General features: G+C 39.5%; 1 protein-coding gene across 4 annotated transcripts in view; it reads left to right on the top strand.

The window, feature by feature from the left end:
• The window catches only part of cep44 (centrosomal protein 44), a 74,300-nt gene that overhangs the window by 20,975 nt on the left and 26,825 nt on the right, over positions 1 to 26,500 (top strand). For 3 of the 4 annotated variants that reach the window (XM_060842967.1, XM_060842957.1, XM_060842974.1), the window contains 3 exons: positions 3,768 to 3,915; positions 18,047 to 18,193; positions 19,964 to 20,071. In XM_060842967.1, the coding sequence (XP_060698950.1) occupies positions 3,768 to 3,915; positions 18,047 to 18,193; positions 19,964 to 20,071 (403 nt within the window). The remainder of the gene's footprint in view (positions 1 to 3,767; positions 3,916 to 18,046; positions 18,194 to 19,963; positions 20,072 to 26,500) is intronic. The other variant, XM_060842983.1, reaches the window with a different exon arrangement.

Consider the following 26,500-nt stretch of genomic DNA (forward strand, 5'->3'; position numbering starts at 1 on the left):
CTCATAATTCCTTAGCAAAACCTCTTTCCTAATCTTACTTGTATCATTGGTACCTACATGGACTACAGGATCTTGTGCTTCTGACTCCATCTTCCTCCCCAACCCAGAAAGTCTGCTGAACCTTGTTGTCAGGTAGGCAGCAGAGCCTTCAGGACTCTCTGTCTTCGCTGCAGAGAATAGTTTCGTTCCCTTAACTGTGCTATCTATCAGTATTACAACTATATTCCTCTTTTCTGCCCCAACTTGAATGATACTCCAGACTATAGTGGTGTGGGTAGTTTGCTTAATTAGGGCCAAATTGTTCAGGAGAGATGTTAGGAAGACTTCTACACACAAAAGTTGATGCTAGATTAGTTGTTAAGCATTGGATAAAAAATTAGCTTGACGGCAGGAGATAAAGTGCGGTGGTAGAAGGTTGTTTTTTGGACTGCATGCTTGTGACCTAGAGTATTCCACAGGGATTGGTGCAATGTTCACTGTTGTTTGTCATTTATATAAACAATTTGGATGAGAATATAGGAAACATGTTTTGAAGTTTGTGAATGACAGCAAAATTTGGTGATATAGTGGGCAGTGACGAAAATTAGCTCCAAGTACAATGGGATCTTAATCAACTGGGCCCATGGACGAAGGAGTGGCAAATGGAATTTAATTTGGATAAATATGAGGTGTTGCATTTTGGTAAGACAAACCAGGGCAGGACTTGCATAGTTAATGGTAAGGCTCAGGGGAGTGTTGTTGAATAGGGGTTCAGGTACATTGTTCCTTGAAAGTGACATCACAGGTAGACAGGGTGATGAAGAAGGCATTTGGCATGCTTGCCTTCGTTGGTCAGAGCATTGAGTTTAGGAGTTCAGTTGTCATGTTGCCACTGTGATTTTGGAGGTTATTTTTGGAATTCTATGTACAGTTCTGGATGCTCTACTCTAGGAGGGATATTATTAAATTTGAAAGGGTGCAGCAAAGATTTACAAGGATGTTGCTGGGACTGGAGGGTTTGGCTTATAAGGAGTTATAAATAGGTTGGGACTTTTTTCCCTGAAGCGTAGGAGGTTCGGGGATGACTTTTATAGAGGTTCATAAAACCATGATAGACATAGATAAGGTGAATAGCAAGGATAGGGGAGATCAAAATTAGAGGTTATAGGTTTAAGTTGAGAGGAAAAAGATCTAAAAGGGACCTTTGGGTCTACTTTTCCACACAGAGGGTGGTGCATACATGGAAACAACTGTCAGAGGAAGTGGTAGAGGCAGGTGCCGTTACACCATTAAAAGACATTTAAATATGTCCTGAATAGGAAAGAAGGGTTTTGGGATATGGGTTAAATGCAGGCAAATTGGGCTAGTTTAGTTGAGAAACCTGGTCAGCATGGATGAATTGGACTGAGGGGTCTGTCTCTGTGCTGTATGACTTTATCACTCAAAGGTACTAAAGAGTGGCAGGTATGAGTACAACCACAGATCTCATAGAATGGCAGGACAGGTTTGAGGGGTTGAATGGTCTACTCCTGTTCTTATGGTTGTGACAGGCAACATTTAGATGCAAGATTTCTTTTTCTTGTTAACTTTCTTTGAAGCCTTTGTTCCACTAAAACTAACAATAATATTCCACCACTCCTTACAATTGTAACTTTCACTCAGTTACAGTTTTTATGTGCTTCTACATTGCGACTGCCAAAAAAACTCCGTGCTCTAACTCAAATCTAGTCGATGTATTGATCAAATTTGTCGTTGTTAACTTGGTTTAATTTTATATCACTCTACTTATATAATATGTGCTTGGAAGTTGTAAAAATGTTTGAAGTCATAAAATATTTGGGATTAAATTTTCATCTCTGAAAGCCAACCAGTTAGGCTTAAATAATGATGGTAGTTATATATGTATAGTTTTTGTCGACCATCTTTGCAACAAAAAGCATTTGTACATATCTGAGATATGTGGCCCATAAAAAGTAAGTCTTCACTGGTTGTATAGCCTGTGTTAAGATTCTGATATCATAGTTGCTGATGGAAAATGTGCTAACCCTTTATGTATCAGCTCTTAGATAAATCAGAAACATTTCTTATTCCAGTTTTTTTCCCATCATCTTTTGAAGCCAATAATCTGTGCTGACAGCTTCCAGTAGGTCATCTAGAAACCCAACTTAGATTCATGTGTATAGACAGTGAATGTTGACAGATCAAACCTCCGATTTCCTGCTCTGCGTGGTTTCATTAGTAGAATCAATGCATTTAGCCAGAACAGGGAGCTTTTAACTTTATTTTTTGAAAACATCTTGCTGTTGCATGTTATTACTTAGCAGCTGGAGCAGATGTAGAGACTGGACAATAATGGGTTAATCATTTGAGTCCTGGCTTGTTCTGTTAAAGATGTGTCCCTGTAGCCTATTTATGGCAGATGCTTTCTGTTTGGCTCCAGTAAGGAAAATGTCAGCTGGTATCATTCAAGCTAGACAAAGCCAAAACTTTGCTGACAACTTTCATCGCTTAGCCCCAGAATGTTTTGGTTGAGGAAGGGGGAAGGATTACAGCCACTGATAATTATACGGTAGATTTTGTAAATAAGTTCAGGATTACATTAACCAGCACTACAAATAAAATAGACAGAATTAAAGATCAACTATCAAATGCTTTTGAAGTTCATATCATTTGAAGTTGATTTTGCTTTTATATGCATAGTTAATGACTGCAGAGTAGAAATTTATTGCTCACAAACTGGATCTTCAAATTGAACGAAAGGCCAACCACAGTGGCAAATGTTGTACTTCAGGAAAAGAGTTGGTAATTTTTTAATTGGAGACCAGGTTTATAAGACAGCCATTGCCAATGTATGGGAACAATTATATTAAAATGTCAAGATATCCAACAACAAAATAAATTCAACTGAACTAGAGTGTATAACCTTTTGGATTATCATCCATTCTTGTTATGGTTTGCTTTCTATTTATGTTGAGGCATTGAGTTATAATTGTACATCAACTTAGATTATTTTTTGAACCGCGTGCATGGTCTTTTATTAATGCCCAAAATCGTTCTATTCCAATTAAAATTTAGTTCCCTAAGATAAAATTAATCTTTTATTTTTATTGAAGAAGAGTCATATTGGGCTCAGTTAACTCTGTTTTTCTCTCTCCACAAATGCTACCATACTTGTTGAGTTTCTCCAGCATTTTTTAATTTCAGATTTCCAGCATCTGCAGTATTTTGCTTTTATAAAATAATTTTTTCATGGTGTAATACTAATGAAGATGCTTCAAAACTCTAACTTATACTGTCTTGAGCTTGAATTCTTGAGTCTTGAGATAATATGATGAGACAGATCTCTGCTGAAAAGAAAAAAGTGTAATCTGCATAGTTGCAGAGTTATTTTCGAACCAATATCCAAATACAGAAAAACACTCCATTAATATAAATCTACAATGAGAAAAATGTACATGTCTCTAATGTAAATTTATATGTCATAGTAAATGACAACAGTGGCAGAAATCTGACTTGACATTTAATGAGTAGTCATGCACATTTTCTCTTCAGACCTGAATGCTTTAACATGATCAGGTCTAGGCTCACTCAGTGCATTTGAGTACACAGACCTTTGGCTCAACATAGTTACAACACCAGATTATATAAATTGTCATTTCTAAATAAAGTGCAAATTAATAGACAGTTTAGGTCCAGCTGTTGGTTGCATTTAGTAAGCTTAATGTAGGAAGTTAGCTAATGATGATATTAGGACTAAACAGTTTAAGATTTAATTTTATGTTTTGTAGTCTTGCTAAGGGTGATCCTGCTGCCTTTCTGCCAATCATCAGTTATGCCTTCACCTCATACTCCACATATGTGACCGAGCAGCTACTAACATCTGGAGTAGAACTTACGGGAAAGAATGACTCACGTTTTCTCGATGCCGTTTATAAGGTACAACTGTTTTTGTTGGTGAGCCATGCTAAACACTGAAGCTTCTGCATGCTAGATTTAGTAAGTGGAAGAAATATAATTTGTTTTGTCTTTTTGTAAATTAACTTTTGTCTGTATACTTAGCCTGTAAATTTCTAAGCTTAATTCATTGAGATAAGTTGAAACTTCATGTGACGAGATGTACAAGTGTACATCTTGACTTTACTCCTTTGATTTTCTTTACCCTGCTTCTTTTGTCAGTAAGCCATCTGCAGTCTCTGTTATTTCCTTCCAAATAGTCTTTTGTCCTGTGTGACCAAAGGTGTCCTGAATCCTAAAGGTTCAGTGAATGAATGCATCCAATTTTATTTTACTTTGATCCTTCCCTAGCTTGGTAATACTAATTTAGTTTTAAAATATCCGTACTGCAACCTTGGCTTAAAACATTTAAATTTCAGCTTAATATAGTATCCAAATCCAGGAGAAAACCTGTGATCTTCTTGGCTTGTGCACGCTTTCACTGAGTTAGAGGGAGTTCTCCCAAATGAAATGTTCACAAGTTCATTTAGATGATTTTCGATGGACACTCATACTGTCTTTCTCTTTCATTCCTTCACTACTTCTTCCCTTTACTCCCATCTTATCTGTCACTTCTTGAAAAGCATAAATTAATATAGTTTGGAAGTGAAAAAATTAGCGTCACATTTTATCTCATAAAACATGCCTTGAGTGTGTTGTTTTATCATTATTGTCTTTCATGAATATGGTCATTCATAAACTTTTTGTCTTCAATTGGCTGATGATCTACTTCTCTTTTGTTATGATCTTCCTTCTTTGGAAATGGCAAGGAAGGTTATGTGGAAGGCAAATAATTGCACGGGTGGACTATGGGGAGCTACCATGTCAGCTGTAACAGCAATGAAAAGACAATAGGTGCAGGAGTAGGCCATTCTGCCCTTCGAGCTAGCACCACCATTCATTATGATCAAGGCTGATCATCCTCAATCAGTATCCTGTTCCTGCCTTATCCACATAACCCTTGATTCCACTATCCTTAAGAGCTCCATCCAACTCTTTCTTGAAAGTATCCAGAGACTTGCCTCCACAGCCTTCTGGAGCAGAGCATTCCATACACTACCACTCTCTGGGTGAAGAAGTTTCTCCTCAACTCTGTTCTAAGTGGCCTACCCCTTATTTTTAAACTGTGTCCTCTGGTTCGGGACTCACCCATCAACGGAACCATGCTTCCTGCCTCCAGAGTGTCCAATCCTCTAACAATCTTATATGTCTCAATCAAGTCCCCTCTCAGCCTTCTAAACTCAAGCATATACAAGTCCAGTTGTTCCAATCTTTCAGCATAAGATAGTCCCGCCATTCCGGGAATTGACCTCGTGAACCTACGTTACACTCCCTCAATAGCCAGAATGTCTTCCCTCAAATTTGGAGACCAAAACTGCGCACAATATGCCAGGTGCGGTCTCAGGGCCCTGTACAGCTGCAGAATGACCTCTTTGCTTCTATACCTACTCTTGGGAAATACGACAGGGCAGGTGACTGAGATGTCAGTGGGGGAGCACTTTGGGGCCAGCGACCATAATTCTATTCTTGTTAAAATGGTGATGGAAAAGGATAGACCAGATCCAAAAGTTGAAGTTCTAAATTGGAGAAAGGCCAATTTTGACAGTATTAGGCAAGAACTTTCAAAAGCTGAGTGGAGGCAGATGTTCGCAGGTAAAGGGACGGCTGGAAAATGGGAAGCCTTCAGAAATGAAATAACGAGAATCCAGAGAAAGTATGTTCCTGTCAGGGTGAAAGGAAAGGCTGGTAGGTATAGGGAATGCTGGATGACTAAAGAAATTAAGGGTTTGGTTAAGAAAAAGGAAGCATATGTCAGGTATAGACAGGATAGATTGAGTGAATCCTTAGAAGAGTGTAAAGAAAGTAGGATATACTTAAGAGGGAAATCAGGAGGGCAAAACGGGGACATGAGATAGCTTTGGCAAATAGAATTAAGGAGAATCCAAAGGGTTTTTACAAATATATTAAGGACAAAAGGGTAACTAGGGAGAGAATAGGGCCCCTCAAAGATCAGCGAGGCAACCTTTGTGTGGAACCCCAGAAAATGGGGGAGATACTAAATGATACTAGCCATTTTGCATCAGTATTTACTGTGGAAAAGGATATGGAAGATATAGACTGTAGGGAAAGAGATGGTGACATCTTGCAAAATGTCCAGACTACAGAGGAGGAAGTGCTGGATGTCTTGAAACGGTTAAAGGTGGATAAATCCCCAGGACCTGATCAGGTGTACCTGAGAACTCTGTGGGAAGCTAGAGGAGTGATTACTGCTGAGATATTTGTATCATTGCTAGTCACAGGTGAGGTGCCGGAAGACTGGAGGTTGGCAAACATGGTGCCACTGTTTAAGAAGGGCGGTAAAGACAAGCCAGGGAACTATAGACCGGTGAGCCTGACCTCAATGGTGGACAAGTTGTTGGAGGGAATCCTGAGGGACAGGATGTACACGTATTTGGAAAGGCAATGACTGATTCGGGATATTCAACATTGCTTTGTGCATGGGAAATCATGTCTCACAAACTTGATTGAGTTTTTTGAAGAAGTAACAAAGAAGATTGATGAGCGCAGAGCAGTAGATGTGATCTATATGGACTTCAGTAAGGCGTTCAACAAGGTTCTCCATGGGAGACTGATAAGCAAGGTTAGATCTCACCGAATACAGGGAGAGCCAACCATTTGGATACAGAATTGGCTCAAAGGTAGAAGACAGAGGGTGGTGGTGGAGGGTTGTTTTTCAGACTGGAGGCTTGTGACCAGTGGAATTCCACAAGGATCGGTGCTGGGCCCTCTACTTTTTGTCATTTACATAAATGATTTGGATGCAAGCATAAGAGGTACAGTTAGTAAGTTTGCAGATGACACCAAAATTGGAGGTGCAGTGGACAGTGAAGAGGGTTACCTCAGATTACAACAGGATCTGGGCTAGATGGGCCAATGGGCTGAGAAGTGGCAGATGGAGTTTAATTCAGATACATGAGAGGTGCTGCATTTTGGGAAAGCAAATCTTAGCAGGACTTATACACTTAACGGTAAAGTCCGAGGGAGTGTTGCTGAACAAAGAGACCTTGGAGTGCAGGTTCATAGCTCCTTGAAAGAGGAGTCGCAAGTCGATAGGATAGTGAAGAAGGCGTTATTGGTATTGAATATTGAGTACAGGCGTTGGGAGGTCATGTTGCGGCTGTACAGGACATTGGATAGGCCGCTGTTGGAATATTACGTGCAATTCTGGTCTCCTTCCTATCGGAACGATGTTGTGAAACTTGAAAGGGTTCAGAAAAGATTTACAAGGACTTTGCCAGGGTTGGAGGATCTGAGCTACAGAGAGAGGCTGAAAAGGCTGGGGCTGTTTTCTCTGGAGCGCTGACTGGTGAGGGGTGACCTTATAGAGTTTTACAAAATTATGAGAGGCATGGATAGGATAAATAGACAAAGTCTTTTCCTTGGGGTCAGGGAGTCCAGAACTAGAGGGCATAGGTTTAGGGTGAGAGGGGAAAGATATAAAAGAGACCTAAGAGGCAACGTTTTCACGCAGAGGGTGGTACGTGTATGGAATGAGTTGCCAGAGGATGTGGTGGAGGCTAGTACAATTACAACATTTAAGAGGCATTTGGATGGGTATATGAATAGAAAGGGTTTGTAGGGATATGGGCCGGGTGCTGGCAGGTGGGACTAGATTGGACTGGGATATCTAGTCAGTATGGACAGGTTGGACCGAAGGGTCAATTCCATGCTGTACATTTCTATGACTCTACTCAATTCCTCTTGTTATGAAGGCCAGCATGCTATTAGCTTTCTTCACTGCCTGCTGTACCTGCATGCTTGCTTGCATTTACTGATGTACTAGAACACCTAGATCTCGTTGTACTGCCCCTTTACCTAACTTGACTCCATTTAGGTAGTAATCTGCCTTCCTGTTCTTGCCACCAAAGTGGATAACCACACATTTATCCACATTAAACTGCATCTGCCATGCATCCGTCCACTCACCTAGCCTGTCCAGGTCACTTTGCATTCACCTAACATCCTCCTCACATTTCACCCTGTCACCCAGCTTTGTGTCATCAGCAAATTTGCTAATATTACTTTTAATACCTTTATCTGTATCATTTACGTACATTGTAAAAAGCTGCGGTCCCTGATCCCTGCGGCACACCCCTGGTTACCGCCTGCCATTCCGAAAGGGAGCCGTTTATCACTACAATTAAGGTTACCTTTTTATTAGTTAGATTTCCTACAGTATGGAAGCAGGCCATTCGGCCCAGCAGGTCCACACCAACCCTCCGGAGAGTAACCCACCCAGACCCATTTCCCTCTGACTAATGTACCTCACACTATGGGCAATTTAGCACGGACAATTCACCTGACCTGCACATCTTTAGGAAAGTGGAACACCCGGAGGAAGCCTCCGCAGACACAGGGAGAATGTACAGACGCCACACAGACAGTTGCCAGAGGCCGGAATTGAACCCGGGTTCCTCGCGTATGAGGCAACAGTGCTAACCAGTGAGCCAATGTGCCGCCCCAACCTTCTTGATCTGCCACCATTAAGTCCTTTAAATGGTCAGGTAATGGCAGGTTTTTTGTCTTAAACCACCACCAAGCTGATTACTTGCCTTCCTGGCAAGTGGATGATCTAACTAGTTGAGGGAGTGTAGGGACTCCTTTACTCCAACCAATCGGTGGTTGCAGGGTAAGCATGGGATCATTAGGTGACCACTGAAAACCAATCCATTGATTTGCCTCTGAGTTCCATTGTGCAAGCCTCTCCCAAGAAACACTTAGAAGTTCTTCACAGCTGAACAGCCTGAATCTCCAGTAAAGCTCTTCAACCTGTAATTAGTTGGCAGCCTCTGGTAGGGTGGGGTTTCAGTGACAAGCTTCCTGGTTAGACAAGAAAATCATCGGACAGAACTGAAGTTTCTAAGTGGTTCAGAATCTGAGCTACCCACTTGCTGGGGCAAGAAGTTAATTGTCTCTGAAGCCGCTTGCCAAACACATTGTATGCAAAGCGTGAAATGCCAATCTAACAATAGAGATTATTGAAAGATAGGTGAATATAACATGACTCAAATTATCCATATATGGTTCACGGCAATCAAATTATGTGAAGCTGAGTAAATGTAACATATTTTATCTTTACATAGTATCCTGTTTTCTGGAACTCTTGTGAGGTACTTTGTATAATTAATTCTTTTGAAGATTTTGTAGACAAATGTGGCAGCCATTTTGTACATACAACAACAAGGTTACACAAATAGTCAGATGCATAGACAGTTAATCTGGGTTACTGTTGGTCCTCCTTCAAATCACAGAAAGCAGATATTGATTTAGCATCCCACTGAAACAATCCCACTAAACAGTACAAGTTTATTGCCTTAAAATAATCCTGATTAACAGCTTGAACAGAAACTATTTTGGCTCCTGATAAGGACACAGTTGTTTCTACTGTAACGCAGTAGTTCCGTTCTTATGCAACCAAGTGTTATTAAAAAAATCACGTAATAGCAGCACCGTTTAAACTAATGGGGTCAGAATTGCATTATAACCGATACACGCTTTAAAAGTTAGTGCTTTAGAAACAATGTTTCCAATTCGTCAATTGCATGAGAGCAACTTTGCAATAATGAAAAGCACATTATAGCAGAATGACCTGTATTGAAATAATCTGATGGCTCAATTCACTTTGGACATGCCTTTGGGACTGGGTGAGCAAGCTCTTACTTTACCTCTTGTCCATAGTTGAATTCAGTTTTCAAGGGAAGTAAAACTGGAGGATGATAACAAGGGCATGCAGATTTTGTACAGTTCAAATTTTATGATCATGTCATCTTTTTTTGTACCATAATAAATTCCTCTGTTTACATTTATAATGGGAACAGATTCTACTAACCTGTTACACTATAATTCCGTCTTCATGTTAACTGTGTTGTAGAATCACCACTTAGAGGAAGGTGCAAATACGATATGGCTGTTTATAAAGGCTGTTTCATTATACAAGTAGACATAGGGATTTGTAATGATGGGGCATGCACAGTTCTAAGGTTTTTACTAAATTATAAGTAAGAATTAGATGTTATTTTCTGTCATAACTTTCTGCAAATTGTCACATTTTTATTTGACAAAAATTTATTTTCATAATTTTAGAATGCTGTAAATTCACTGAGTTAAACTGCCATGTTTATTGAACTATTTCCCCTGCTGTACTTGTTGTTAAATATAGAGTATGAGTTGCATGTGAATTAATCCCTTTCATCATTAACATCCTGTGTAACTACTTCAATAAATCACCTAAGACTTTCCAGGGCACTGGAGGATTGTGACAGCTTTACTAAATAAAAGCTACTTATTCCTATTGTGTATCGTGTTCTAAAGTCACTTTTTTTTAATCAAGGTGGATCAAGTAAGCAGGTTAAATGGTTTGAAATACTAAATTATGCAGAGCTAATCTGTAGTGCTATGCTGGTAGAATGCAGTTTTTTAGCTGATGGAATGTCAGGAATCAGCTGATAATTCAGTAGTTGTTTAGAGTTTCTAATTCTGCTGTAATTTAGCATTTGAGTATTGTGGAATTAGTACCATCTGACCAAATCAATATCATTTTATATTTCTTTTAGTTTGATTCGGGAATAGTTGTAAACAAACATTGAATATTTCAATAAGATGAACAGCATCTTGGAGAAACATGCTTTCATCTTTCTTGCATGTTACATGTATTTGTGTTGAACTGAATGCAAATGTTTTTCTTTTGATTAGTAATGAATGCTGTTTCAGAACAGAATGCTCTTATGAGTGTCCAAGTCTGAGACTCTTGTTTAAGTTAAATACATTTACAAAGGCTATTGCATTTATCCCTTCCAAGGAAAGCTATTTCTCAGAGTAATACAGAGCAATTTGTCAAAACATGCTGAATTAGTAAGATACTGTATTGCTTTTAACTTTGAGTCATCCATTACTTTAATATGAAATGACAAAATTATGCTGCCACCAGTGCAAGCTTTTAAACTTTCAGTTGTGAAGGGTCATTTATGCAGAATGGTTCCACTCAGGGTTCTTCAATTTACACAGAGTTACATAAAACAGCTTTCTTTCTTTCAATGTTTCTGCCCTATTGAATATGTATTTGTGTTAGTACTAAATGCAAGTCATTAATTGATCTACAAAATAAAAAATAATTAATATTAGAAATAGTTCAACTATTCAACTTTGATGGAATATAGATGTCAACCCATACCTAATTTCCCTTGAAGTAGGTGGCTTGCTAGGCCATTTCAGAGGGCAGAAAAGAGTGAATCACATTGCTGTGGGTATGGAGTCACATGTCGGTCAGACTGGATAAGAATGGCAGGTTTCCTTGACTAAAGGAATTGTGAATGAAATGAGGTTTTACAACAATTGTCTCACGGCAACATACTGAGATTTACTTTTCAATTTCAGATTTAATTACGTGAATTCAAATTCCAAATTGGGATTTAATCTGATGATCCAAGAGAACTATTCTGGGTCTCTGGTCTCCTAGTCCAGTAACAGTATTACTATAACATCCATGTTTAATACAGTACTTGAAACCCATCTTTGACCAGGTTTTCATTTATCCACTCTGGTATCTCTTCAGTGTTAAGACTCATTTTTTTCTTTTATTCTTTCTTGTCATATGAGTATAATTGGCAAGGCCATTAATTATTGCCATCACTAAATGCTCTCGAGTGGTTGATGGTGAGCCATCTTGAACTGCTGCAGTCCATGTATTAGGAGGAAATTTCAGGACTTTGACCTAGGTTCATGGTTGTGGGTTTGGAAGTGGTGTTTGAGTGTTGTCATGGAGCCTTTGAGAGCTGTTTGGTGATACACTAGTGCTCCTAGTAAATTCTTTGGAATAATTCGTTATGATAAAGATGTTATGTAAATGTAATCTGTGATTTTTTTTAATCAGTTAGTTTTCACACTTTTTAAAAAAGTATTCATTCATGGGATGTAAGCTTTACTCACTGAGCCAGCCTTAGTTGTCCTTGAGAATTTGATGGTGAGCTATCTTTCTGAACTGCTGCAGTCCATTTGATATTGCTATGCCCACAATGCTGTTAGGGGAGTTCAATGATTTTGGTCTGGTAACAATGAAAAAATGGTGATATACTTCCAAGTATATTGGTGAGTAGCTTGGGAATACTTGTGATGGTGTTCCCATATATCTGTTGCCTTCCCCTTGTAGATGGTAGTAGTTGTCTGCTTAGAAGGAGTCTTGATGAATTTATGCAGTGCATCTTGTAAGTGGTTTACACTGCTGCTTGTATCCATTGCTTGTGGAGGGAGGCATTTCTTGAAGATATGTCCTTGATGATATCAAGCTTCTTGAGTGTTATTGGAGCTGCATGCATCCAGGCAAGTAGGGAATATTCCAATACACTCCTGACTTTTGCCTTGTTGACAGTGGACCAGTTTTGGGGAGTCGGGAGGTGAGTTCCTCACTGCATGATTCCTGACCTACTCTTGCAGCTATACATATCTTGTATTTACATATTGTGAAATCAGTGGGCTGTAGTGATTCATGGTTGCCTGTCTTCTCATCTTAGTCGAGAGTGTGGTGCTGGAAAAGCACAGCAGGCCAGTCAGTCTAAGGAACAGAAGAATCGACATTTTGGGCATAAGCCCTTCATCTGGAATGAAGCTTTTGGGCTGGGGAACTGTGAGCTAAATGGGAAGGGGATGGGGCTGGGGAAAAGGGAGGTGAGAATACAATACGTTGATGAGAGAGGGGGAGAAGATGATAGGTCAGAGAGGAGGGTTGAGCGGATAGATGGTAAAGACGATGGGCAGGTCAAGAGGGTGGTGCCGAGTGGGAGGCTTGGGACCCAGATAAGGTAGGGGAGGGGAAATGGGGAAATTGGTGAAATCCACATTAATCCTGTGTGGTTGCAGGGTCCCAAGGCAGAAGATGAGGCGTTCTTCCTCGGGGCATTGGGGTTAGGATTTGGTGATGGAGGATGCCCAGGACCTGCAGGTCCTTGGTTGAGTGCAGGGAGAGTTGAAGTGTTCAGCCATGGAGCAGAGGGATTGGTTTGTACAGGTGTCACAGAGATGTTCTCTGAAACGATCTGCAAGTTGGCGTCCCATCTGCCCAGTATAGAGGAGACCACATTGGATGCATTGGAAACAGAAGCTGACATTTGTGGAGGTACAGGTAAATTTCTGTTGGATGTGGAAGGATCCTTTGGGGCCTTGGACAGAGGTGAGGGGGTAGGTGTGGGTGCAGGTTTTGCATTTCCTGAAGTGGCAGGGGAAGATGCCGGGAGAGGGGTGAGGGCTGGTGGGAGGCATGGATCTGACAAGGGAGTCACGAAGGGAATTGTCCATTCCCACCAGCCCTCACCCCACTCACGGCACCTTCTCCTGGCATTGCAGGAAGTGCAAATCCTGCGCCCACACCTCTTCCCTCATCTTCGACCAGATATCCGAACCTAATCTAGTCCTATTTGTTGTTATGTGGCTCATATGCCTCTAAACTCTTCCAATTCATTTACCCATCTAGATGCCTTTTAAATGGTGTAATTATATCAGCTTCCATCACTTCCTCTGGCAGCTCATTCCATTCATGGACCACCCTCTGTGGGAAAAAGTTGTCCCTTATCTCCTTTTTGTATCTTTCCCCTTTCAACCTGAACCTATACCCTCTAGTTGTGGACTCCCCCACCCCAGGGAAAAGACCTTGTCTGTTTATCCAATCCAAGACCCTCATGGTTTTATAATCCTCTACATGGTCACCTCTCAGTCTTCGATGCTCCAGGAAAAACACCTCCAGCCTATTCAGCCTCTCCCTACAGCTCAAATCCTCCAACCCTGGCAACATCCTTGTAAATATTGTCTGAACCCTTTCAAGATTCACCACTTCTTTCTCATAGAAGGGAGACCACAATTGCACACAACATTCCAAAAGTGGCCTAACCAATATCCTGTACAATTGCAGCATGACCTCCAAACTCCTACACTCAGTGCTTTGACCAATAAAGGAAGGCATACCAAATGCCTTCTTCACTACCCTATCTACCTGCAACTCTACTTTCAAGGGACAATGAACCTGCACTCCAAGATCTTTTTGTTCAGCAACGCTTACCAGGACCTTACCATTAAGTGTATAAATCTTGCTCTGATTTGCCTTTCTGAAATGCAGCATTTCACATTTATCTAAATTAAACTCATCTGTCACTCCTCAGCCCATTGGTCCATCTGATCATGATCCCATTGTACTCTGAGGTAATCTTCTTTGCTGTCCACTACACCTCTAATTTTTGTGTCATCTGCAAACTTACTAACTATGCCTCCTATGCTCACATCCAAATCATCTATATAAATGACGAAAAGCAGTGGACCCAACACTGATCCTTGTGGCACACCACTGGTCACAGGTCTCCAGTCTGAAAGTCAACCCTCTGTCTTCTATCTTTGAGCCAGTTCTGTATCCAAATGGCTAGTTCTCCCTGTATTTAGTGAGATCTCACCTTGCTGACCAATCTACCATGAGGACCCTTGTTGGTAGCCTTACTGTAGTCAATATAGACCACGTCCTTCGCGCTGCCCTCATCAGTCCTCTTCATTACAACTTCAAAAAGCTCAGTGAAGTTCCTTCATGACCAATGGCTAAATATTCTATAACAAAAACAGAAATTGCTGGAAGATCTCAGCAGTTCTGGCAACATCTGTGGAGAGAAATCAGAATTAATGTACTGGGACCAGTGACCCTCCTTCAGAAGGAGGTCTGTTTTGTTCTGAAGAAGGGTCACTGGATTTGAAATGTTAACTCTGATTTTTCTGCAGGTATTGCCAGAACTACTGAGTTTTTCCCAGTGATATCTGTTTTTGTTTCAGATTTCCAGCATCCACTGTTCTTTTGCTTTTTTAAATTACATATTATATGAAAACATCTCAGAAATAGACTGCTTGCAGTTTATACCGTGTTACAAATATGCAAAAATATATAAAAACTATAACATGTTAATTGGCAGTTTGTGTTAATGTTGACCATTTAATTGAAAGTAGTTTTCATCACATTTATCCAAACCATCCCCTTACTCCTTTAAACATTTTTCTCCATGCAATTATCCAAACTAATTATGAATGTTGACATCAATCTTCAGCAATACTGTTGATTCATTGCCCAATCTGAAATTCAAACAACAGTAGAGAAAATTAGTTGTAGAAATCTCAGCCCCTTCTATGTCCTCTAAACTAGCTTGGTATGGTTTCATCCACAGATTATAGAATACAGACAATGCAAAAAGAAGCCATTCAGCCATTTGAAACAGCAATCCAAATAGTCCCACTCCCCTATTTTTCTCTGTGGCCTTTGTGATGATGCTGTGGTTTTGAGAGGTTATTTTGTCCTGGTATCTTTTAAGAGAGAGATTGAACGTGGGGTGCTGAGCTGGTTAGTGAGGATCACTTGAGTAAACAACTTGATAGGTGATTTAAAAAAAAATTAAACAGCCTGAATGGGTGTGGCCAGCTCTCACAGATCAATGTCTCTGGATTTTGGACTTCCAGTAGCATCAGAAGCTGTTGGAGTCTTAATAGAGTTGGGGGCTTCTGCAAATGTCTCCTGGCTTCTACCCTCTGAATTTTCTCTTGGTCCTTTTTTGGGAATCTGTGTCTGAATTTGCCTTTTTCCCAAGCGGTGTGTTTATGGAGTGTTACTTTATCGGAACAGTTAATAATACTTACTGTATGTATTGCTTTGTTAAATTTTTCAATAGAACTGTTAATCTAAATTCCTTTTTTTCATTGCACTTTAACTGTAGTGTTTAAATAAATTGTATTTTGCTTTGTCGAGTAGTTTGGCCAGTTGCATTGCATGTGGAACATGACACTTCACATTTACTTTTAAAATAAGATAAAATAGGGTCTCGGCTACCTTCTTAAAATTTTTTGATGGGTCTGGTCTGGTCTGATCCATAACAGCTGGTAAATTGTCCCCCTCAAGTACTAATTCAATTCCCTTTGAAGATTACCATTACTTCTGCTGTCCTTTTCAAACAGTGCATCATGACTTGCTGTGTAAAATACTCTCATCTCCCCTCAGCTTCTTTTCCTAATTACCTCCTAATTGTCCTCCAGTTACCTATCCTTCTGTAATCAGGTTACAACTTTTTGGCTGTTTTACGCAGTAACGGAGAAGCTCACAAGGTGAGTCTAACATAAGATTTCAAAATTATGTGAGACTTAAATTGTAAACTATTAAGATAAATGTTTCTACTGGTTGAAGAAACAGCCTTATTTTGATTTCAACCCAAAGTTAAAAATGGATTCATCCATATATCTAACTTTACATATTTCTTCCTCCACATTTTTATCTATCCTCTAGAACACATTTTCATATTAGATTACTTGCAGTGTGGAAACAGGCCCTTCGGCCCAACAAGTCCACACCGACCCGCCGAAGCGCAACCCACCCCTACATTTCCCCTACATTTACCCCTTTACCTAACACTACGGGCAATTTAGCTTGGCCAATTCACCTGACCTGCACATCTTTGGACTGTGGGAGGAAACCGGACCACCCAGAGGAAACCCATGCAGACACTGGGAGAATGTGCAAACTCCACACAGTCAGTCGCCTGAGTTGGGAATTGAACCCGGGTCTCTGGCGCTGTGAGGCAGCAGTGCTAACCAATGTGCCACCGTGCCACCAAGCTAAATTGCCCGTATCTTGCTTTCCTCCGTCATATGTACGTTAAACTGCATCTGCTATGTATTTACTTCTTATTTTTCAATGACTTTAAATTTACTATCAATCAGCATATATTACATTTTCTCTATGTTCAAATTATCTTTATTAAATTGTGATAAAAGGCTCTGTGGCAAGGTGAACATAATCTTCCATTGAGTTCCGTCTTTTTGAGTTCTGTAGCTTCAGTTCAAGCATGAGTTATAAGCTTTAAATGGTGGTTGAAAGCATACACCACTGAGCTGGTACAGGATCCAATGTCTACAGTATGTAAGTCAATAAGTACTATCTTTCGTTCAATTAGATTTAGTCAAAGTATTTCATTTGCATTTATTTTTGATTTGTGGTCTTTTTATTAAATAACTCTAAATCATCCTGTAAAATAGCTTGCATTTATTGTAAAGGTTTTATCTCTTTTTGAGTATTCCTAAATGGAAACAAAATGTTGATGTCATGCCACAGTAGCAGATTGTACAGTCTAGAATGATAAAACTGCATATTATTTTTCAAACTAAAATTAAATTTCTTTAGTATCAGGTCATTTGAACTATTTTTCAAAATATATCTAACGTTTGCAGAGTAAAGTAGTACTTCACTTTTCTGATACATATTTCCAGAAATGAATCTGTTTTTGTCAGAATGGATGTTTGACATTAAACATTTTTTAAAAATAGAGCAGCCTTGTTCTGATAAATATCTCATGTAGGTCCTAAATGCATGTTTGTAAAACATGAAATCTAATGATTGAAATTATGTGCCAAAGGCATTAAATATGTAATCTGGAATCATTACTTAATCACATTTAGTTTTAGAATTGCAGTTTTTCATATGCATTTTCGTGGCTTAGATTAATGCTGGTGTTTTAAAACAAATACTTGAATAACAAGTTTAAACTGCAAGGATTTTAAATTTATTTCTGTAACATGCATAAATATAGCTGATTAAAATCCTAAAATTCTAATTTAAGCCCCATTAGATTAGATTACTTACAGTGTGGAAACAGGCCCTTCGGCCCAACAAGTCCACACCGACCCGCCACCCACTCACACCCCTACATATACCCCTTACCGAACACTACTGGCAATTTAGCATGGCCAATTCACCTGACCCACACATCTTTGGACTGTGGGAGGAAACCGGAGCACCCGGAGGAAACCCACACAGACACGGGGAGAACGTGCAAACTCCACACAGTCAGTCACCTGAGGCGGGAATTGAACCCAGGTCCCTGGCGCTGTGAGACAGCAGTGCTAACCACTGTGCCACCGTGCTGCCCTATTCTCTGTTGAAAATAGCGAACTGGATAATAACTTACTTCAATGTGTGGTGCTTACCATCTGTTGTTATTATGCCTTTTTATAGGTTCTACGAGACCAGTTCCAGTATAAACCATTACTGTTAAAGGATCAGTTTCTACACTATGGGTTTGCAGAAAGAAAGATGCAGCTTTCCTGCGATATAATAAACTTGGTAATGAAAAGGCATAAGGAGCTGAGCAGCCTCAACAAGGTATTTGGCAAGCAAGAATTTCAAAGTAATGAATTTTTAAAAAGTACATGTGTATGCAAGTTATTATTTTGCCATGAGGAGCAGAAGCCCGAGGTATTTATTTTGCTCATTCTTTAACCAATGCAGACTGAAGCCAATATGAACATCTTGATCACCAGCCTAACTGATTTTGTTTTATTTATGATAAACTGAGGAACAAGCCGGAGACATCCTGGTCTGTACAGCTCATCTGCTCATTTTTTTTAAGCAGCTGAACTGTCAAGGAAGAAGGTATTTAAGTAAATTACAAAATTTGTGTCAGGAAGTGGAAATTGTTGAACTAAATAGTAGTGGCAAAGTCTTTGTTTTATCTGCTGTGCTGTACAGGATAACATTTCAAGATTTGTATTTAATTTTCTCTTACATTGTTGGTGTAGCTATATGTCATTTATTTCACAATAGAGTTGCACTGGCTGATAACAAAATCTCTCTAAAGTATGCAGAATTAATTCTGGCTCCTCCTAGATGAGAAAGGATAAATGGAGCCTGGCAGGGAAGCCATCACTGCTTCCCTAATTGGGCTCTTGCTTAAAATAGTAGATTGATTTCTGATGGTGTAATCTGAAACTGATGTGTATTTAAAGGGGATTTTCCAGGCTTGGGCTGGGTGTATTTGTAGCCAGTAATTTATGTGCACAATATAGTTAGATTGGGCTGAGGAAGGAGTGGCTATGTCTTGAGCATATTCGTGATGTGGGACTTAATACTGCACCTCTGGAGGACCATCGATTTAGTGAAATATGCTCTTTGGATTGTGTAATACTTGCTAACTTTCCAGTCCAAAGAGTTGTCCTGAACTGAGTCTTGCACACTGGCACATTCGAAAGTCCAGACTACATGCTGCGGCGTGAAGTGAAGCTCGAGACAGCCACTGTAGAGATGCAAAAGGGAAAGGTCAGTGTGTAAGGTCTTTCACCTATTATGTGCTGGAGGACTGGAAACTTGGGCTATATGCCTGATAGGTAATATGTATACAGTGCAAACTTGATTATCTGAATGAGATGGGCGGGTACTATTTTGTTCGGATAATCGATTATTCGGAAAATCAATTAATTGCCTTTCCTCTGGGGCTCTGCCTCACCCCCCTGTCCATCATTTCCCCCAATCTGGTCCTACCCCGCCCCCTGATCCCCACCCCGGTCCACCTCCAACCCCACCCCCAACCCCGATACTGTACTTGTATAATTTTTATGAATAAAATATATTTTAGGGAAAAAAAATTTCCTATTTGATTGTATACTTGACCCTTTTTCTCATTTCTGGCAGTCAGAGGATTTAAAATTGTGGCCATCATCTTCCAATATTTGTATTAGATGATTGTTTTGCTTGGAGATAAGATGAGTACATATCATGTGTTCTGCAGACTAACATGTGAAACTTTGCTGCATTTAGTGACAGTTTGAACAAAATAGTTTGAACTCTTCAATTATGACTGAGCTGTTCTGAAAACATAACCATGTCATGGCCTATTATGAAATAGAATGTGTTATATAACCAACAATTTTTCTTGCGCTGAAGAATTGTTCTCAGTCTCTGGAGGAAGATCAGGATGGGTCAAATCAAGGTTAAGCCAATAATTTTATATAGCAAGTACTTCAGTTTCAGTTTAATTTTATAATACTAATAATCCTGTTAAAATATAAATGCATTTATATGTGGAGTAGTAATTTTACTACAGCCTGATGATAATCATTAGAAAGTAATTTGATTTTCCTATTTTGTTGAATTCAGATCAAGGCAGAACCAAATAAGAATTCAAATTGTCCTGTAAAAATTCAGTCACGATTTAAATGTGCATCACTAATTCCTGAAAACTTGCCATCTGAATCAAGTGTACCAGTAAGTACCTAACTGCATTTTTAAATGTATTCTTTCATGGAACGTAGGCAAAGCCAGCATTTTACTTAGAGGCAAACAACTTTACAGTATGGAAATAGCATTTGTTCCTTCAAACCCATTTTGTGCTTAACGAAACATAAAGAATCTTATCCATTTTCACTTTTTTTTTTCTAGCAGTACACTTTCCTTAAAAACAGTTTATGGACTGTTTCAGCAATGATTTGTGCCAGGGAATTTCATATCTTTATTACACTGGAAAAAAACTACTTCAATCCTTCCCTTTAAGTCTTTTTGTTAACTGAAACTTATGTGCTCCCTTGATTACCTCTGTACCTAATAGAATGAATGTAACTTCAATTACTGAACATAAGTGTTGCTGAAAAATAATTACATTTTCTTGAAGTTTTTTGCTTATCACTGAAGAGAACAATTCACAAGAACATTAATATAAGGGGAAATCACCAATTATGTAGTACAAATGTTGGTTTCCACTTATTTGTGTTGATATATTCAGAGTCCTTGATTTCAGTCTTCATCTGAAAGCGCCTCACCTTGTATTTAATTAGTATGTCTAATAATTTTATCAGTTATTTGTGGTATAATTACATTGTTTGCATTTATAATGTTTTATTTTACATTTAAGAACAGTTATTAAACTATATAAATAAATCTAGGCATTGTTGAAGATGGGTCTGAGGCAATGATTGTTCAAACAAAAAATTAGCTTACTAGTACATGTGACAGATTGTTTGAGATATGATTAAAAATTAAAATTCTAGTTTTAGGGTTTTGAAACTACCTTCTTGAAGAAAAGCATGATTTTAACAGATTTATAATAATTGATAGCCAATTTAATTAATAGCTTTTTACTTTTTTGTTATTTATTGCATTAAAATAAATAGGACCAAACATTTTTTGACATAGTTAATTTGTACTGGTACAGCCTTTTTGATCTGTCAATGAGTACAGATGACATTGAAAAGCAGAATCCTGTGTTTTGTGCTCTTCTTTAAATCAATGCAAATTGAACTTTCTCTATATGATTTTTCATGCACACATTTGGATCTTCAGTGGTCTTGCTAGTTGTGAGTTAGAAGTTACAATAAAACAGTAGCATTACATTATGTTTTAGCAACATTGTGGAAGAGGATTTTGGGGAGCTATCTGAAACTGAAAGTGAAGCAACTTCATAGCATGCTTTTGTTACCTCCAGAGTTTTGTATTCTTTGCTGGTCTTTCACCTTTTACAATTTATCAACTTAAATTTATCCAGAGCTCGCAACTAATTTATGTCAAGACCCCATTCACCTTTTGCCTCCATATTTGCTGAACTATGCTGGAAATTTAGACACTTGAGAATGAGCTGATCAGTGTTAAGAGTGAGAAATCTCTATTTTCTACTAACTTTTAGTTTATCGTAAATAATACAAAAGATTAATGTCAGCTAAGTTAAAAGTAGGTTGGGCATCTTGACAGAATGCATATCCTATGGCATTTGAGAATTGTGAACACTTGGCTGTCCTAGACATATTGCTGTGCAGGAAGTGTCAGCAGCTCCACAGGAGCAACAAATTTCAGAACTTGAGTAGCAGCTGGAATCACTGAGTTATGTATGTGAACAAAGTTAAAAATCACACAACACCAGGTTATAGTCCAACAGGTTTAGTTGGAGACTCTAGCTTCTGAAGCACTGCTTCTCAAAACAGAGAATTTATAGCAAAAGATGACAGTGTTATGCAGCTGAAATGATATATTGAAGAAACTTAGGTAAAGTCTTTCATCTTTTAGAATGAGTTTGTTCATTTCGGTTCTTTAATATGTAAATCCCAGAACTACTTAAGTCATCCCACGTACTTCTCGTGTAGGCGACTTTTACTGCCTTCCAAAGGTACACAAAGCCAACACACCAGGACGTCCCATCGTGTTGGGCAATGGACCCGATGTGAGAATCTCTCCAGCTATGTTGAAGACATCTTGAAACCTATTGTACAGGGGAACCCCATCTTCTGTCGCGACACTACGGATTTCTTACAGAAACTCAGCACCCATGGACCAGTCGAAGTGGGAGCATTCCTCGTCACAATGGACGTTTCTGCACTCTACACCAGCATCCCCCACAATGACGGCATCGCGGCAACAGCCTCAGTACTCAACACCAACAATTGCCAATCTCCAAACACCATCCTACAACTCATCCACTTTATCCTTGTTCACAACATCTTCACCTGTGACAACCAGTTCTTCATCCAGACACATGGAACAGCCATGTGGACCAAATTTGCACCCCAATATGCCAACATTTTTATGCACAGGTTCAAACAGGACGACTTGTCTCTGCAGGATCTCCAACAAACATTATACACCAGGTACATTGACGACATTTTCTTTCTCTGGACCCATGGCGAGGAGTCACTGATAAAACTACACAGTGACATCAACAAGTTTCATCCCACCGTCAAACTCACCATGGACTATTCTCGACTATCTGTCTCATTCTTGGACACATGCGTCTCCATCAAGATGGACACCTCAGCATCACACTCTACCGCAAACCCACAGACAACCTCACAATGCTACACTTCTCCAGCTTCCACCCAAAACATATTAAAACAGCCATCCCCTATGGACAAGCCCTACGTGTACACCGGATCTGCTCAGATGAAGGGGAACGTGATGGACACCTGGAAGTACTCAGGGATGCCCTCACAAGAACGGGGTACGATGCCCAACTCATTGATTGCCTGTTCCGACGTGCCACAGCAATGAACCATAATGACCTCCTCATGAGACAGACACATGCTGCAACCGACAGGGTACCCTTCATTGTTCAGTATTTCCCAGGAGCTGAAAACTGCGCCAAGTTCTTCATGCCTGCAACACATTATCAATGAGGATGAGCATCTCACCAAGACATTCCCCACACCTCCACTACTTGCCTTTAAACAACTGCCAAACCTCAAACAGATCATTGTTCTGCCCGGCTCTCAGGACAACTCCATACAACCCTGTCACGGTAGGTGCTGCAAGACCTGTCAGAGTGTGGGCATAGATACCACCATTACACGTGAGGACACCTCCCACCTTGTACATGGCAGGTACTCGTGTGACTCAGCCAATGTTGTCTATCTTATACGTTGCAGGCAAGGATGCCCTGAGGCATGGTACATTGGGGAAACCGAGCAAAGGCTACGACAAAGAATGAATGGGCACCGCACAACAATCAACAGACAGGAGGGTTCCCTCCCAGTTGGGGAACAGGAGCAGGAAAATCGCTGTTTCGGACATAAGCTCTTCAGCAGGAATGGTGCTTTTCCATCACCATACTGTCAGACACATTTAAAGTGTTTGTCAAAAGGAGCAAATGCATGGTGAAAAAAAACCTTATTCTCTGTGGCCTTGCTGTTAAATCCCTGTGATGAACTACTTTAAAGGTATTTTGTAAATGTACAGTGTTAGGCAAATTGTAAATTCCGCCAGTATTGATCTTGTTAGGGCAGTTTGATGTGTCAACACTGAAAAATTGTTATAATGTTTTAACAGACAATAATATTCAAAAGAAGGAGATGTAGAATGGGATGAAGTAGCTAGGACAGCCACCCAATTAAATATTTACATAAACTATAAACATTTTAGAATGTAAAGTCTACACCCCCAAAGTGTGGACAATCTGTGCCTCCCTTTTGTGAGACTCGCATATTATGCTAGCTGTTTACTAAGTATTTTGCACGCTTCTGGATGGTACACCTGATCATTTCTATCATTATGTTTTCCTGGACTGTTCAATCTTTTTGTAAAATACCATTGTAAAAATTCACAAAATCATTGTCGTCTCTTCCATCACCCAAGCACCTCATTCCATTCCTATAGTGCCTTTCTATTTAAATCCATCAATAGCCCTTTCACCTTGTCCCTTTCCACCTTACAGGACTGCAAAAACATTTTAGATTAGACATTAATTTACTTGTATTCCTTTCAGTTGATAGCATAAGGTATTCACTTTACATCTTGGGGACTCCCATGCCTTGTGGAGATCAAATGCAGATTGTGTGATTGTTTTATTGGACATTTCTACTTAGTCTGGAAGCATGAGCTTCAGGTTATTTTTTAATTTTAATTTTCTGCCTCAGTCTCACTCTGATTTCTTTTTATTCGACCTTCCACATTGTTCCAATGAAGCTGGAGGAACAGCAAGTATCTTTGCACTTACTTTAGTTTTCTGAACTCAACATCGACATTTTCTGATCATTCCCTGTTTCCCCTTTGTTTTCAGGCAACAGGTAAAGTACTAATAGTGCTTCTGTTAAATGCATCTTCTGTTTCTTCACAAGACCTATTAAAACTCCCATCTCTGCCTTGCATTATCATCCCTTTTGATCTCTCCTGCCTCTACTCTTCAATTCTTTTGTTTCTTTCCTCTCCATTATTCTTCCCGTCTCTATTGATTCATTTAAAACCTGTTATATTTGTAGCATTTACAACAGTTCTGATGAAATGTCACAACCTAAAATGTAAACTCTGTTTCTCCTTTCACAAATGCTGTTTAACCTCATGAACACTTTGTTTACAGTTCTTAATAAATCTTACTGGCGATTTCTAGACTTTGTTGCTTTTTATTCTTACAGGCTCAGTCTATTTAAATCTGTTTCTTGCTATTGTAGTTTGCAATGCATGCTGTGATAAATGAAATGCAGGCAAATAATCTGATTTTCTTTCAGTGTATGTAATGTACTGTATATATTTTAAATTATAAGTAGCATTATTCACATTAAATAGTTTTATAAAGACAGGATCATGAAAATCAAACTTTTTAGTAGAAATTTGCTGCATTGTATTTAAGATATAGAATCATATGAAGAGGAAAGAACAGTACAGTGCAGGAACAGGCCTTTCAGCCCACCAAGTTTATGTGGACACACGCCTTTCTAAACTAAAAACCTGTACAGTATCTGTCTCCTTCTATTTCTTGCCACTTCATACTATCTGTCAAGTTGCCTCTGAAACGTTGCTATTGCAAATGCCTCCACTATCACCTCTGGCATTCCAGACACTTACCACCCTATGTATAAAGAGAAACCTGCCTCTCACATCTCTTCTAAACTTTCCTTCTTTTACCTTAAACCTATGTTTCCTAATAATTGACATTTCTAGCCTGGTCCTGATGAAGAGCTTTTGCCCGAAATGTCGATTTTCCTGCTCCTCGGATGCTGCCTGACCTGCTGTGCTTTTCCAGCACCACTCTAATCTAGACTCTGAACTCCAGCATCTGCAGTCCTCATTTTCGCTTATTTCTAGCCTGGTGTCAATGACTTCTGCTATCCATTCAATCTATGTCTGTCATAATTTTGCAAACCTCTATCAGGTTGTCTCTTATCCTTCGACTGTTCAAATTAACATAACCAAGTTTATCCAATCTCTGTCTCAGCTAATTCCCTCTAAAGCAGGCAACATCCTGGTAAATCATTTCTATACCGTCTCTAAAGCCTCACATACTTATGGTAGTGTGGTGACTAGAACTGTACACAATATCCCAAATGTGGCCTAACTAAAGTTTTATTCAGCTGCACCATGACTTGCCAATTTGTATATTCAATATGGCAATGAAGGCAAACAAGCCATACAGCTTCTTGACAACCTTTTCCGCTTGTGTTGCCGCTTCCAGGGATCTATACGCCTCAATCCCTATCCATGTTGATTGCTACTAAAGGTTCTGCCATTTATTGTATACTTCTCTCTTGGATTACATCTCGCAAAATGCATCACCTCACATTTGTTCAGATGAAACTCCATTTGCCATTTCTCCATCCAAGTCTCCAGCCTGTCTATATCCTGCTAAATCCTCTGGTAGTCATCTTGCTGTCTGCAGCTGTCCTGATCATCTGCAAACATACTAATGTGTTCACCTACATTCTCCTCCAATGCCTCCTTTTTATTTTTGACTGGACTCTCAATTTCTTTTGTCATCTAAGGTTCCTAAATCTAGAAGGATAAGTCCTTCATTTTCACAGGAACATGCTGGTCGTGAACTCCATAGAATCCCTACAATGTGGAAGCAGGCCATTCAGCTGAACAAGTTCACACTGACACTCTGAAGAGCACTACACCCAGACCCCACCTTGCATTCCCCATGGCTAATGCACCTAACCTACACATCCTTGAATGCTATGGATAATTTAGCATGGCCAATCAACCTAACCTGCATATTTTTGGACTCCTATCAATTGGCCTTTAAAAGATTCTCACATGCCAGGTATGAATTTTCCCTCAAATAACTGCTCCCAACCTACATTCCTAAGTTCCTGCTTGATATTGTCGTAGTTAGCCTTCCTCAATTTAATAAGGTTGGCCGAAGACGACTCTTGTACTTATCTCTAAGTAACTTAAAACTTATGGTCACTGTTCCCAAAATGCTCCTCCACTGAAGTTTTGATC

The sequence above is a fragment of the Hemiscyllium ocellatum genome, chromosome 2, assembly GCF_020745735.1.
Source record: "Hemiscyllium ocellatum isolate sHemOce1 chromosome 2, sHemOce1.pat.X.cur, whole genome shotgun sequence".
Taxonomy (NCBI): domain Eukaryota; kingdom Metazoa; phylum Chordata; class Chondrichthyes; order Orectolobiformes; family Hemiscylliidae; genus Hemiscyllium; species Hemiscyllium ocellatum.